Source organism: Rhineura floridana, chromosome 20 (assembly GCF_030035675.1).
Source record: "Rhineura floridana isolate rRhiFlo1 chromosome 20, rRhiFlo1.hap2, whole genome shotgun sequence".
NCBI lineage: Eukaryota > Metazoa > Chordata > Lepidosauria > Squamata > Rhineuridae > Rhineura > Rhineura floridana.
The window spans coordinates 1357241-1370706 of record NC_084499.1 but is presented as its reverse complement, the minus strand read 5'-3'; the positions used below and the strand labels follow the sequence as shown (position 1 = coordinate 1370706).

The 13466-nt window shown below is 47.4% G+C and overlaps 1 protein-coding gene across 6 annotated transcripts in view; it reads right to left on the bottom strand.

The window, feature by feature from the left end:
• The window catches only part of CCDC183 (coiled-coil domain containing 183), a 41949-nt gene that overhangs the window by 15040 nt on the left and 13443 nt on the right, over positions 1-13466 (bottom strand). For all 6 annotated transcript variants that reach the window (XM_061604538.1, XM_061604536.1, XM_061604541.1 and 3 more), the window contains 4 exons: positions 10810-10887; positions 8182-8349; positions 1368-1472; positions 38-160 (listed from right to left, as the gene is read on the bottom strand). In XM_061604538.1, coding sequence (XP_061460522.1) covers positions 38-160; positions 1368-1472; positions 8182-8349; positions 10810-10887 — 474 coding nt within the window. The remainder of the gene's footprint in view (positions 1-37; positions 161-1367; positions 1473-8181; positions 8350-10809; positions 10888-13466) is intronic.

The following is a 13466-nucleotide window of genomic DNA, read 5'->3' as shown; positions in this document are numbered from 1 at the left end:
CCACAGCCACTGCTGGGGCGTAGTGTTCTGCTCTGACCTTGGCGGCTTCCATAGCTTCCATCGTGTCCTTGGCCATCAGGTGCATGCCTTTCAGTTCCACCTGATAGACCTCCACCATGTGCTCTAGGTCATCCAGGATGAGAGGGAGGTGAGAGAGTTCCTACAAGAAAAGAGAGAGAGAGACATGGAGACCTTGGGCAAGCAGAGATGCAGGGTGGGCAGTGGAATTCCCACAACCCCATGAGCAAACTCGGGTTCTGAGTGCCAACAGGACAGCAGCCAAAATGAAACCGCCAAAAAATAAGAAGGGTCACAGCCATCCACTTGTATCTCATAAAAGATTGTTTTACCTCTTTATTTTTCAGAACAAAGTTGGCAGGAACGTTGTGACAAACAAAAGGATGGATATCTACATCTCCTGTGTAATAATTTCCCTACAGAATTTGGTAACAGTCACTTGAGCATAAGGATGCAATAACTGCCTGGCAGCTTCCTTCAACTTGCCCAGCTTTCTGTGTCCAGCCTGGGTCAGTGCAAGAGGTTTTGCTGCCAGAGGCGAAGGACAAGTTGCGCCCAGCACAGCCCCCAAATACAGATACCGACCAGACCTGATCTGGCACTGCCCTCCTCCATCCCAGCTGAGGGCAGCAGGCTCACTTGGGACCTCCGTTCAGGCCGCAAGGGTGGGAGGAGGGACACACAGCTCGGTCCCCAAACCCCTGCCACCATTTGCTCACGGCTCTGCCTGGCACCTGCTCAAGACCCCATGAAACTGAATTTATTTATAGCTGCAACCGATGCACGTTGCATTTCCCTGGAAATCTGCAGAAGTTCCCAGAATCATAACCTGGGTTAGAAGACTCTGGGAGCCTGCTGCTGTCTTCACACAATGAACACACCTCCCTAGACATCAGTGTAATACTCAAGGCAATAAATGTATAGGAAAAAATATATATTTTATTTTTTTATTATTACATTCATATCCCATCTTTCTGCGAAGGAGCTCAAGGTGGCATAAATGGTTGTCTTCCTTCTCCATTTTATCCTCACAGCAACCCTGTGAGGTAGGTTATGCTGCAAGACTGTGGCTGGCCCAAGGTCACTCAGCGTGCTTCATGGCTGAGTGGGGATTTGAACCCTGGTCTCCCAGGTCCTAGTCAATCACTCTAACCACTACACCACACAGGCTCTTGTCATCACATTTTGGAATGCTAATTACTTCAATCTTGTATTTATTTCTCTACTTGTGTTCATAATAGAACGTCTTTCCAAGGTTATTTATGGTTTTTGTTCAGACCTATTGTGTACTATGTATTATCCTTGCTGTTTTTTTAAAAAACTATTTATTTTACAAAGCACCCACTCACATCTCTCAGCACATCCAGCATCTTCAGGTACAGAATGTGGGTCTTCTCTGCTGTCATAATCTTCACTTGCATCTTCTCAATGTTATTCTCCAGCTGACGGATCATCTGCAGCACAGAAAAAAAGATGGCAAACACCAGGCAGCCTTGAAAAGCATCATAATTACACTCCATGAGAAAGGGAGCCCAGGCTGGTCCTACCATTGGGCAGAGCGAGGTGGCAGCCTCAGGAGTAGCAGAGAGCTCTGTTAGAACCAGACAGAGCTGTGTGAGGCATGCACAGCCTGCCCTGCCCTCAGTAAACTAGCCTGCTACTCTCAGATGGAGTGGTGGAGGAATCTGTCCTGTCACCAGTATTGAAGCTACCAGCTTCAGCCCAGATTAGCAAGACTCAGCCTATTGTTCTCCCGCCTCTAAGTTGACGTGGCCTCTTGCCAGGTGATGAGGAAGGAAACCTACCCCTCCTTTTGGAAGCAACATTACTAGCTGTTCCTATGGCAACAGGGCCAACTCTTTAATCATGCAGATAGGATGCTTAGCAGACTTGGCCAGGGCTGTTATCTTAACACAGACTGGTTGGACCAGTTCAGTGGTTTCTTCTGCTACAGATTCCAGCCTTACAGATACAGAATCACAGGCTTGGGGGGAACCCAAAGACATCATTCAAACCAACTCCCCTCCCCAATCCTATAACAGTATATTTCCGGGTGAGCTGTTTTAACTGGGGCTCTAGAATAAGCCATAAAGCTCCTTTGTGTTGGAATAAGCAACAGTCTGTAATTAATACACACTGCGCTGAAAGGGAAAAATCTCTAATTAGGGTCAGTGTATTTAGATCTAGGAAGTTCAGTGGCCTTCCTGAGCTGAATTTAGTTTCTTCCCCCCCCCTCTTTTTTGTGCTTCTGCTGTAACCAGTAATGGCTGGTGTTGTTGAGTAAAGGATCCAGTTTAGACTTTACAGCCGTATCCACGAGCTGCTCCATGAGCTAGAGGGAGCCCCAGCTGACGAAGCGTCAAGGCGAGTTAAGCAGCAGAGCGAGTTCGGCAGCAGGGCGAGGAGGCCAGGGCCCCCACTCTGCCAGTCTGTTCCCTGACCTCAACTAAACCGCAGTCTCCAACCCATTGACGTAATAAACCTTAAACAAAACTATGCAGGTAAGAAGCCAGCAGGGGTGTGGGGGCTTTCCAGTGTTTTGCACTGCCTGCAGCATGTACGACTATCTGTCTGTTGGACAGAAGTCGTGGGTGTGCTCTCAGTGCAATGAGCTCCTGGCTCTCCGGGAACGACTTCATTTCCTTGAGGCCTAGGTGGCGGACCTGGAAAAGCTGAGAGAGGCAGAGAGGTGTGTGGAGGAGGCCTTCAGGGACGTTATAGCTGTGTCCCACTCCAACGATGATAGCTCTCCTGCTATCATGGAGAACGATGGTCTCGGGGAAGGAGAGCATCCAGCTGAGGAAGAGGGAAACGATCCCTTAGAAGGGACCCATTCCTTGGGGGATGAGCAGCTATCCTCTCGTGCCGAGGATATATCTCCAGGGGGTGGAGGGACCCTTGTAGTGGGTGATTCGATCATTAGGAACATAGACAGTGGGGTGTGTGATGGGCGTGTAGACCGCAAGGTGTTTTGCCTGCCTGGTGCGAAGGTTGCGGATATCACCCGTTGTTTAGATAGTTTGGTAGACAGTGCTGGGAAGGAGTCAGTGGTCGTGGTGCACGTTGGCACCAACGACATGGGGAAATGCAGCCGTGAGGTCCTGGAAGCAAAATTTAGGTTGCTAGGTAGGATGCTGAAAGCCAGGACCTCCAAGGTGGCTTTCTCTGAAATGCTACCGGTTCCACGCGCAGGACCAGCCAGACAGGCCCAGCTTCGCAGTCTCAATGCGTGGATGAGACGATGGTGTCGGGTGGAAGGGTTCGGATTTGTTAGGCACTGGGGAACATTTTGGGACAAGCCAGGCCTGTACAAAAGGGACGGGCTCCACTTGAACCAGAATGGAACCAGACTGCTGGCACTTAAAATTAAAAAGGTAGCAGAGCAGCTTTTAAACTGACTGAGGGGGGAAACCCGACAGGAGCTGAGAAAGGTCCGGTTCGGAATAAACCTCCCCCCTGGGATAAAAACCAAAGAAATGATGAAATTTTAAAAGGGGTAGGCCTAGAAGTAGGCATTGTGAGAGCAGGGGCACAGGATATAAATTCAGAAGAGCAAAATTACCACAGGCCTAACCACAAGTGCCAAAGACACTTGAAGAGAGACACTGCTTACAAGTGCCTGTATGCTAATGCTAGGAGCCTCCGAACCAAGATGGGAGAACTGGAGTGCTTGGTCTTAGAGAAGAGCATTGATATAGTGAGCATAAAGGAGACCTGGTGGAATGGAGAAAACCAGTGGGATACGGTTATCCCTGGATATAAACTATATTGGAAGGACAGGGAAGGACGTATTGGTGGCGGAGTCGCTCTATACGTGAAAGAAGGCATTGAATCCAGCAAGCTCGAAACCCCAAAAGAGGCAGACTCCTCCACAGAATCGTTGTGGGTGGTGATACCGTGCCCCAGGAGGGACTTAATACTGGGAACGATCTATCGTCCCCCTGATCAAAATGCTCAGGGAGACCTTGAGATGAGATATGAAATTGAGGAAGCATCCAAACTAGGAAATGTGGTAGTAATGGGTGACTTCAACTACCCGGACATAGACTGGCTGCATATGTGTTCCAGTCATGACAAAGAAGCAAAGTTTCTAGATATTCTAAATGACTATTCCCTAGATCAGTTGGTCATGGAACCGACCAGAGGGACGGCAACCCTGGACTTAATCCTCAGTGGGGACCGGGACCTGGTGCGAGATGTAAGTGTTGTTGAACCGATTGGGAGCAGTGACCACAGTGCTATTAAATTAAACATACATGTAACTGGCCAATTGCCAAGAAAATCCAACACGGTCACATTGGACTTCAAAAGAGGAAACTTCACAAAAATGAGGGGATTGGTAAAAAGAAAGCTGAAAAACAAAGTCCAGAGGGTCACATCACTCGAAAATGCTTGGAAGTTGTTTAAAAACACTATATTAGAAGCTCAACTGGAGTGCATACCGCAGATCAGAAAAGGTACCGCCAGGGCCAAGAAGATGCCAGCATGGTTAACGAGCAAAGTCAAGGAAGCTCTTAGAGGCAAAAAGTCTTCCTTCAGAAAATGGAAGTCTTGTCCGAATGAAGAAAATAAAAAAGAACACAAACTCTGGCAAAAGAAATGCAAGAAGACAATAAGGGATGCTAAAAAAGAATTTGAGGAGCACATTGCTAAGAACATAAAAACCAACAACAAAAATTCTATAAATACATTCAAAGCAGGAGACCATCTAGGGAGACGATTGGACCCTTGGATGATAAGGGAGTCAAAGGTGTACTAAAGAACGATAAGGAGATTGCAGAGAAGCTAAATGAATTCTTTGCATCTGTCTTCACAGTGGAAGATATAGGGCAGGTCCCTGAACCTGAACTAACATTTGCAGGAAGGGATTCTGAGGAACTAAGACAAATAGTGGTAACGAGAGAGGAAGTTCTAAGCTTAATGGACAATATAAAAACTGACAAATCACCGGGCCCGGATAGCATCCACCCAAGAGTTCTCAAAGAACTCAAAGGTGAAATTGCTGATCTGCTAACTAAAATATGTAACTTGTCCCTCGGGTCCTCCTCCATGCCTGAGGACTGGAAAGTGGCAAATGTAACACCAATCTTCAAAAAGGGATCCAGAGGGGATCCCGGAAATTACAGGCCAGTTAGCTTAACTTCTGTCCCTGGAAAACTGGTAGAAAGTATGATTAAAGCTAGATTAACCAAGCACATAGAAGAACAAGCCTTGCTGAAGCAGAGCCAGCATGGCTTCTGCAAGGGAAAGTCCTGTCTCAGTAACCTATTAGAATTCTTTGAGAGTGTCAACAAGCATATAGATAGAGGTGATCCAGTGGACATAGTGTACTTAGACTTTCAAAAAGCGTTTGACAAGGTACCTCACCAAAGGCTTCTGAGGAAGCTTAGCAGTCATGGAATAAGAGGAGAGGTCCTCTTGTGGATAAGGAATTGGTTAAGAAGCAGAAAGCAGAGAGTAGGAATAAACGGACAGTTCTCCCAATGGAGGGCTGTAGAAAGTGGAGTCCCTCAAGGATCGGTATTGGGACCTGTACTTTTCAACTTGTTCATTAATGACCTAGAATTAGGAGTGAGCAGTGAAGTGGCCAAGTTTGCTGACGACACTAAATTGTTCAGGGTTGTTAAAACAAAAAGGGATTGCGAAGAGCTCCAAAAAGACCTCTCCAAACTGAGTGAATGGGCGGAAAAATGGCAAATGCAATTCAATATAAACAAGTGTAAAATTATGCATATTGGAGCAAAAAATCTGAATTTCACATATACGCTCATGGGGTCTGAACTGGCGGTGACCGACCAGGAGAGAGACCTCGGGGTTGTAGTGGACAGCACGATGAAAATGTCGACCCAGTGTGCGGCAGCTGTGAAAAAGGCAAATTCCATGCTAGCAATAATTAGGAAAGGTATTGAAAATAAAACAGCCGATATCATAATGCCGTTGTATAAATCTATGGTGCGGCCGCATTTGGAATACTGTGTACAGTTCTGGTCGCCTCATCTCAAAAAGGATATTCTAGAGTTGGAAAAGGTTCAGAAGAGGGCAACCAGAATGATCAAGGGGATGGAGCGACTCCCTTACGAGGAAAGGTTGCAGCATTTGGGGCTTTTTAGTTTAGAGAAAAGGCGGGTCAGAGGAGACATGATAGAAGTGTATAAAATTATGCATGGCATTGAGAAAGTGGATAGAGAAAAGTTCTTCTCCCTCTCTCATAATACTAGAACTCGTGGACATTCAAAGAAGCTGAATGTTGGAAGATTCAGGACAGACAAAAGGAAGTACTTCTTTACTCAGCGCATAGTTAAACTATGGAATTTGCTCCCACAAGATGCAGTAATGGCCACCAGCTTGGACGGCTTTAAAAGAAGATTAGACAAATTCATGGAGGACAGGGCTATCAATGGCTACTAGCCGTGATGGCTGTGCTGTGCCACCCTAGTCAGAGGCAGCATGCTTCTGAAAACCAGTTGCCAGAAGCCTCAGGAGGGGAGAGTGTTCTTGCACTCGGGTCCTGCTTGCGGGCTTCCCCCAGGCACCTGGTTGGCCACTGTGAGAACAGGATGCTGGACTAGATGGGCCACTGGCCTGATCCAGCAGGCTCTTCTTATGTTCTTATGTTCTTATCCATCTTCCTTGAGGTTAGGCAAAGAACCTCCTCTGCAACACTTTGCCTCCCTGGAGGAAAGAGGCAGGACTGAAACCTCAGTATGGTCTCTTTTTGAGATACTGTAAGCCAGCTAGCTACAAGAGCATCAGCTAAGCCTGCCACTCCTCGTTTGAAGGAAAGGTGGTCTTTCAGCGTTCCTTTTGCACTATGTTTGTCACAGTTAACACACTGGAATAAAAATAGCTTCAGGAGATGAGAAGCTGTGCCCTGAACTTGCAGTCCCATTCATTAGAATTGGCCTCACCTCACTGATTTATGAAGTAAAGCTTTTGGGTTTTTTGAATCTACCTGTCAAAGATGGCAGCCTCCATACATTTAATAATCAACAATTTTGCATGGAACAAGTATTAATGTCAATACTTAGCATTATACAGGGCTTAAGAGTATTCATTAGTAGTCCATATGCATCCTAAAGGCCTTGTTCTACAACCCTCCAAACATCTGTGTCCTGTGTAGCTATCAGAGTGTCAGTTTTCTCTGCAGGAGGAACTCAGTCGCACTCCAGAAATGTAGGTTTGTGTGATTAAAGAGCTCTGTCACAACAAATCCACTTTAAGCAAGCAAGCAAGCAAGCAAGCAAGCACCAACTTTTTGCAGTAAGAAAAGTGACAAGGAAATCCATTGAAAAGCATGAGATAAGAATCAATTGACTGGAGGATGTATAACCTCTGGGCAAATAAAGCAGGAGCAATGCTCATGAAATAGATGTTCGATGACCTCCCACAAACATATCGGCAAACAACAGACAGCACATCACGATGAAAGCTCAGTAACCAGGTCATCTGGAAGAGTCCCCCACTGCTCTGACTATGGACCTTCCTGCCCCAGAAGCCTCTTTTGGCCATCTCCCCAGTGACATTTAGAAAACTCTGCTGTTCTAGCAGATTTTGGCATGGATGGTAACAAAAAACGATCACTGCTCCTCCTGCCTTGCCTTATGGTTTTATCTGCTTCTTAAAAAAAAAAAATCTTTGACTCTTTTTAACATTTTATTGCCTTGCTTTTTGAAATTTTGAGACTGATGGGTCACCCAATTTTTTCATAATCCCAGTATTATTATGACCCCCATGTTGCAGATAAGACTGAGAAAGCCATGCTTTTGCCTAAGTTCACCTAGAGCAGCCTTCACTAACTTGGTGCCCTCCCAGTCTTCTGGACTACAGCACCCATCAGTCCCAGGCAGCACAATCACACTGGGCTGGTGGGAGATGCAGTCCAGAACACCCGGACAGCAGCATCAGCAAGGGCTGACTGAGAGAGTCATTGGCCAAGGTGGAGCCTGAAGAAGCTGCTTCCTGGTTCCGCAACCTCTCCCCCCGCTATACGTAACCCAAAATCTGTGTCACTACAAAGAGCTGCATCTTCATGGGCACCATTTTCATAGGCCGAGAGAGAAAAAAGGAGGGCATGTTTCCATGGAAGTCCAACACCGTGTCTCCTAGGACTTGCGTCCCCTTCCTCACCTGGCGCTGCCATTGCCCAGCATTCACCCTGCTCACCTGCAGCTGTGCCCGGGCCTCGGGACTGGCCGTCTCCAAGTCTATTAGCTGCTGCAAGCGCAGCTGCAGATCTTCCAGGAGTTTCCCTCGACACTTCACTTCATACAGCAAGATGTTGTGGACATTCATCCGATCGAAGACATAGTTTCTCATGGTCTCTCGGGCTTGCTGGGAAGAGGTGGGAGCATGAACAGGGCTCAGAGTAAACTAACGCAAATTAACTGATTCACGATGCTTTCTCCACCACTTTATCAAGTTGTATGTAAATACTGAGTCAGTCCATCTAGCCTGGGTCGCTCTTCTAGCACTCTGACGGGTAGCAGCTCTCCAGAGTCCCCAAGATCTAGGGGAGACTGGTGGCTGCAATGCCACATGGAATCCACTCTTTCAAGGAGCTGTCCAAGGTGTTTTGCACCTTGGTAGTTTGGACTAGAACCCTGGGTGGATTCCACTGCCTCACTGGCATCAGAGCCACCAGTCTCCACTGATGAGATCCTTTTCAATCCAAGGGTCAGCCCTAAGATTTTCTGCATGCAAAGCCCGTGCCCTACCACCTCTGAGCTATCCCCACCCACCCCCATCATATTTCTGGAATGTGAGGACTGTAGGTGACAGCAGAGGTCCTTTGGAAACGTCTGCCTCCCTGTCAGGATCTGCCTTTTTATGTTCACCAGAGCTCAGGACCTTTTGGAGGATGCCTAACCCTGGGCACCCTGAAATGGGTTCCATATACATCAGCCTTCACCAACTCGATGCCTTCTGCTGGTCTGGCCTACACCTCCCATCAGTCTCAGCCAGCACGGCCATATGACGCTGAGGCTGATGGGAGTTATCGTCCAAAACATCTGGAGGGCATCCGGCAAGGCAGCTATGCAAATTTTATTTATTTATTTATTTATTTTATTAAGCTTATATACCGCCCGACTAGCAACAGCTCTCTGGGCGGTGAACATTAAAAATACAATAAAAATAACACAAAACTGTACACAAAACTGTACAGTCTAAAATCAAAATATAATAATTTAGAATTAACAGGAATTAAAATGCCTCAGAGAAGAGAAAGGTTTTAACCTGGTGCCGAAAAGATGATAGTGTCGGCGCCAGGCGCACCTCCTCGGGGAGACCATTCCATAGTTCGGGGGCCACCACTGAGAAGGCCCTAGATCTTGTCACCACTCTCCGGGCTTCCCTATGAGTCGGAACCCGGAGGAGGGCCTTTTTAGGAGACCGTAGTGTACGGGCTGGTTCATATCGGGAGAGGCGTTTCGACAGATATCGTGGTACCGCGCCGTATAAGGCTTTATAGGTAAGTACCAACGCTTTGAATCTGGCCCGGAAGCATATTGGAAGCCAGTGCAAATGGGCTAGCACAGGTGTTATATGCTCAGACCGCTTAGTTCTTGTTAGCAGTCTGGCCGCCGCATTTTGCACTAGCTGTAGCTTCCGAATCGTCTTCAAAGGTAGCCCTACGTAAAGCGCATTGCAGTAGTCCAGACGCGAGGTTACCATAGCATGTACCACTGATGTGAGGTCCTCCTTACTCAGATAGGGACGTAGCTGGGCTACCAACCGAAGTTGGTAGAACGTATTCCGGGCCACCGAGGCTACATGAGCCTCAAGTGTGAGGAAAGAGTCTAAGATGACTCCCAGACTACGCACCTGTTCCTTTAGGGGGAGTGTAACCCCATCCAGGACAGGGTATATATCCACCATCCGATCAGAGAAACCATCCACCAACAGCATCTCAGTCTTGTCAGGATTGAGTCTCAGTTTGTTAGTTCTCATCCAGTCCATTGTCGCAGCCAGGCAACGGTTCAGCACGTCAACTGCCTCACCTGAAGAAGATGTAAAGGAGAAGTAGAGCTGCGTGTCATCAGCATACTGATGACAACGCACTCCAAAACTCCTGATGACCGCACCCAGCGGCTTCATATAAATGTTAAAAAGCATGGGAGACAGAACCGAACCCTGCGGGACCCCACATTGGAGAACCCACGGTGTCGAGCAATGTTCCCCAAGCACTATCTTCTGGAGACAACCCGCTAAGTAGGAGCGGAACCACTGCCAAGCAGTGCCTCCAACTCCCAACTCCGCAAGCCTCTCCAGAAGGATACCATGGTCGATGGTATCAAAAGCCGCTGAGAGGTCAAGGAGAATCAACAGAGTTACACTCCCTCTGTCTCTCTCCCGACATAGGTCATCAAACAGGGCGACCAAGGCAGTCTCAGTGCCAAAACCAGGCCTGAACCCCGATTGAAATGGATCTAGATAATCGGTTTCATCCAATAGCGCCTGGAGCTGGTCAGCAACCACACGTTCCAGGATCTTGCCCAGGAACAGAACATTGACTACTGGTCTGTAGCTGCTGAAATCCTCTGGGTCCAAGGAAGGTTTTTTCAGGAGTGGTCTCACTGCCGCCTCTTTCAGACAGCCAGGGACCACTCCCTCTCGTAAAGAGGCATTAATCACTTCCTTGGCCCAGCCAACTGTTCCTTCCTTGCTAGTTTTAATTAGCCAAGAGGGGCAAGGATCCAGTACCGAAGTGGTTGCAAAGGGGAGGGAGAGCCCCCAGAGGTCAGTTGGCTCCTGACAGTGCAAGGAGAAGAGCTACAGAGGTCTGCCCTTTACCTCCACAGTGTAGTCAGACAAAGCTATTTTAACTTGTTTCCGTTCTCGGCAGGCCCTGTTGATTGTGACGTGGTCATACTACAAGGAGCAGAGAGAGAGGAAGAGAGAAATCGTGTTTACACCAGAGACATGTCAACCGCTGGAGCCAATGCAACAAATTACAAAATGTCTTCACACACACACACACACACATGGGGGAGGAAGTAACCCCTTTTACAGGACCCATTGAAGCCCTATCTCCCCCCCATGTCACCTGACCCCCTCCTGGGTTGCAATCTACAATTACCACCCCCTGGGCATGGTCCTGAAGTACAAGAGAGACCATGCCAGCAACTCCTGCCCCTGGCAAGTGGCCATGCCAGCAGGCACCAGGGAGCAAAGCACACAGCAAAGCTCTCCCTGCCAAACCCTAGCCCTGGTCCTGACAACCAAGTAGCTTGCAGCAGTCGCTCCTGGGAAGCCTGAAGGCTCTGCTCTTCAAATCTGACACTTGAAGGTGATAATAATTCTTCTTTGTATTTATATAGTGCTTTTAGAGTACCCAAAGAGACTCACATGCCATAGTCTTGTAATTCTTACAACAGCCCTGTAAGGTAGGCCAGTACTGCAGATGGAAGACTGGCGCTGAGCGACAGAGGCTGGCCAAAAGCCACCAAGTGTGTTCATGGCAGAGATTCATATGTGGGTCATTCCAGTTCATAAGTTTAGTCTCTTACCTGTGATTGTGGGGCTTCTTTCCTACACAGGCCCACCTAGGACAAACTTTGGTGACGTTCAGGCAAATGCTTAAAAAATATCATTTTAAAAAGCTTATAGAGCTGCCTTACTTTTTATAAATGGCATTGTGATCTTTACTGTTTATAAACAATAATATAGAATATTATAATATTCTATACTTGTTGATATAATAATTTATTTGTGTGTTGGTGGTCCTTATGACCAGGGATTGAGAAGGTGGCCCATTTTGGGATGGGGGTGCCTTCCCCTTAAAGAAGCAGGTGCATACTTTAGGGATGCTTGTCTCTGGAGGCCAAGGAGGCCTCAGTGGCTCTAAGTACCTATTTTTAGATCCAGCTGGTTCACCAGCTACAACATTCCTGGGCTGTCACAGCCTAGCCACAGTAGTCCATGCTCTGGTAATATCTCAGTTCCATTACTGTGATGCGGTCTATGTAGGTCTATGCTCAAAGACAGTTCAGAAGCTGCAACTGATGCAAAATGTGGCCACTAGAACCTTAAGTGGATCAGGTAGGCAAGGGCATAGTACACCAGTTCTGAAGCCCTTGCACCAGTGGTGGCTGGTGGTTCCATGTCAGTGGGACAGTGGAATCCACTCCGGGTTTTTGTCTGAACTTTCAATGGGCTGTCCAAGGTCCTGAAAGCTAATTGGAAGTTCAGACTGAAGCCTGGAGCAGATTCCACTGCCCCACGGACATGGAGCCACCAGCCACAGCTGCCTTCCACTGGCTTCCAATATGCTACTAAGCTCAATTCAAGGTGTCAACTTTTAACCCACAAAGCCTTAAAGGACTGTGGACCCAATTATCTGAAGGAGGGCCCCTCCTGATATCAGCCTGCTAGGAAGGTCTGGGGCATGACAACTTGAGAGTCACCAGGGTTCAGTCCTGCCCAGACCTTGAACCTGAGGAGCAAGGGGCACAGGACCAAAGTTCCCAGCCAGTAGCACAGGGCAGGGTGGGGAACCTCTTTTGGCCCAGTGGGCTGGATCCTTATCTTCCCTGTTCTCCGTGGACTAACATTGACAAGAGGGTTGTCCCACCCGTCAATCATCGTGCGTCATAATGATGTCAGGTGATTGACACCTACCAAAGCCCTTGCACAGTGCTTCCCAAACACCTGACAAGCAGCGGAGCCTTCAAAGCCCCTTTCCTTTACCTGCCCCCCCACCTGATGTCACATGTGAGAGCCAACTGAGAGCCAGGAAGGGGCAAGCCAGCTCCTAGATAAGCTCCCAGTCTGAACTGCTTCACTGCTGAAGCCACAGGTCTGTCCAAAGCTCCAGGCTTCCTAACCCAGGAGAGCAGACAAGAATGTCCTCCCCTTTGAGATAAATCAGGAGCTGTTGCTGTTGCCATTTGTGTTTTACCACAGCCCGAAAACACCCACCTCTTTGCCCAGGTCTTTGTGGAGAGTTGAGTACCTGCTCTACTTCACTGGCCATTTGGTGACAGTCTGCTGCAACATTATTAAAACACTGTTGTCTGTTGCATTTTGATCAAGATCTTCATTATTTAACATTTTAGTGAACAGTTTTATAGTGTATTTTTTACAATCAATGAAATTTTGGGATCAATGAAATTAGTGAAGGGCGGGATATAAATTGAAAATGTAATACAAAATGATATCCCAACCCGAGTGCCTTCCAGCTGTTTTGGACTACAAGTCCCATCAGCCCCAGCCAGTGGGGCCATATTGCCTACTTCAGCACAGTCATGCTAGCTGGGACAAGGGGAGTTTATTTATTTATTTATTATTTGATTTATATCCCTCCCTTCCTCCCAGCAGGAGCCCAGGGCAGCAAACAGAAGCACTAAAAACACTTTAAAACACAATAAAAACAGACCTTAAATACATTAAAACAAAACATTAAAAACATTTTTTAAAGCTTTAAAAACATCTTTTTAAAAAGGGTTTAA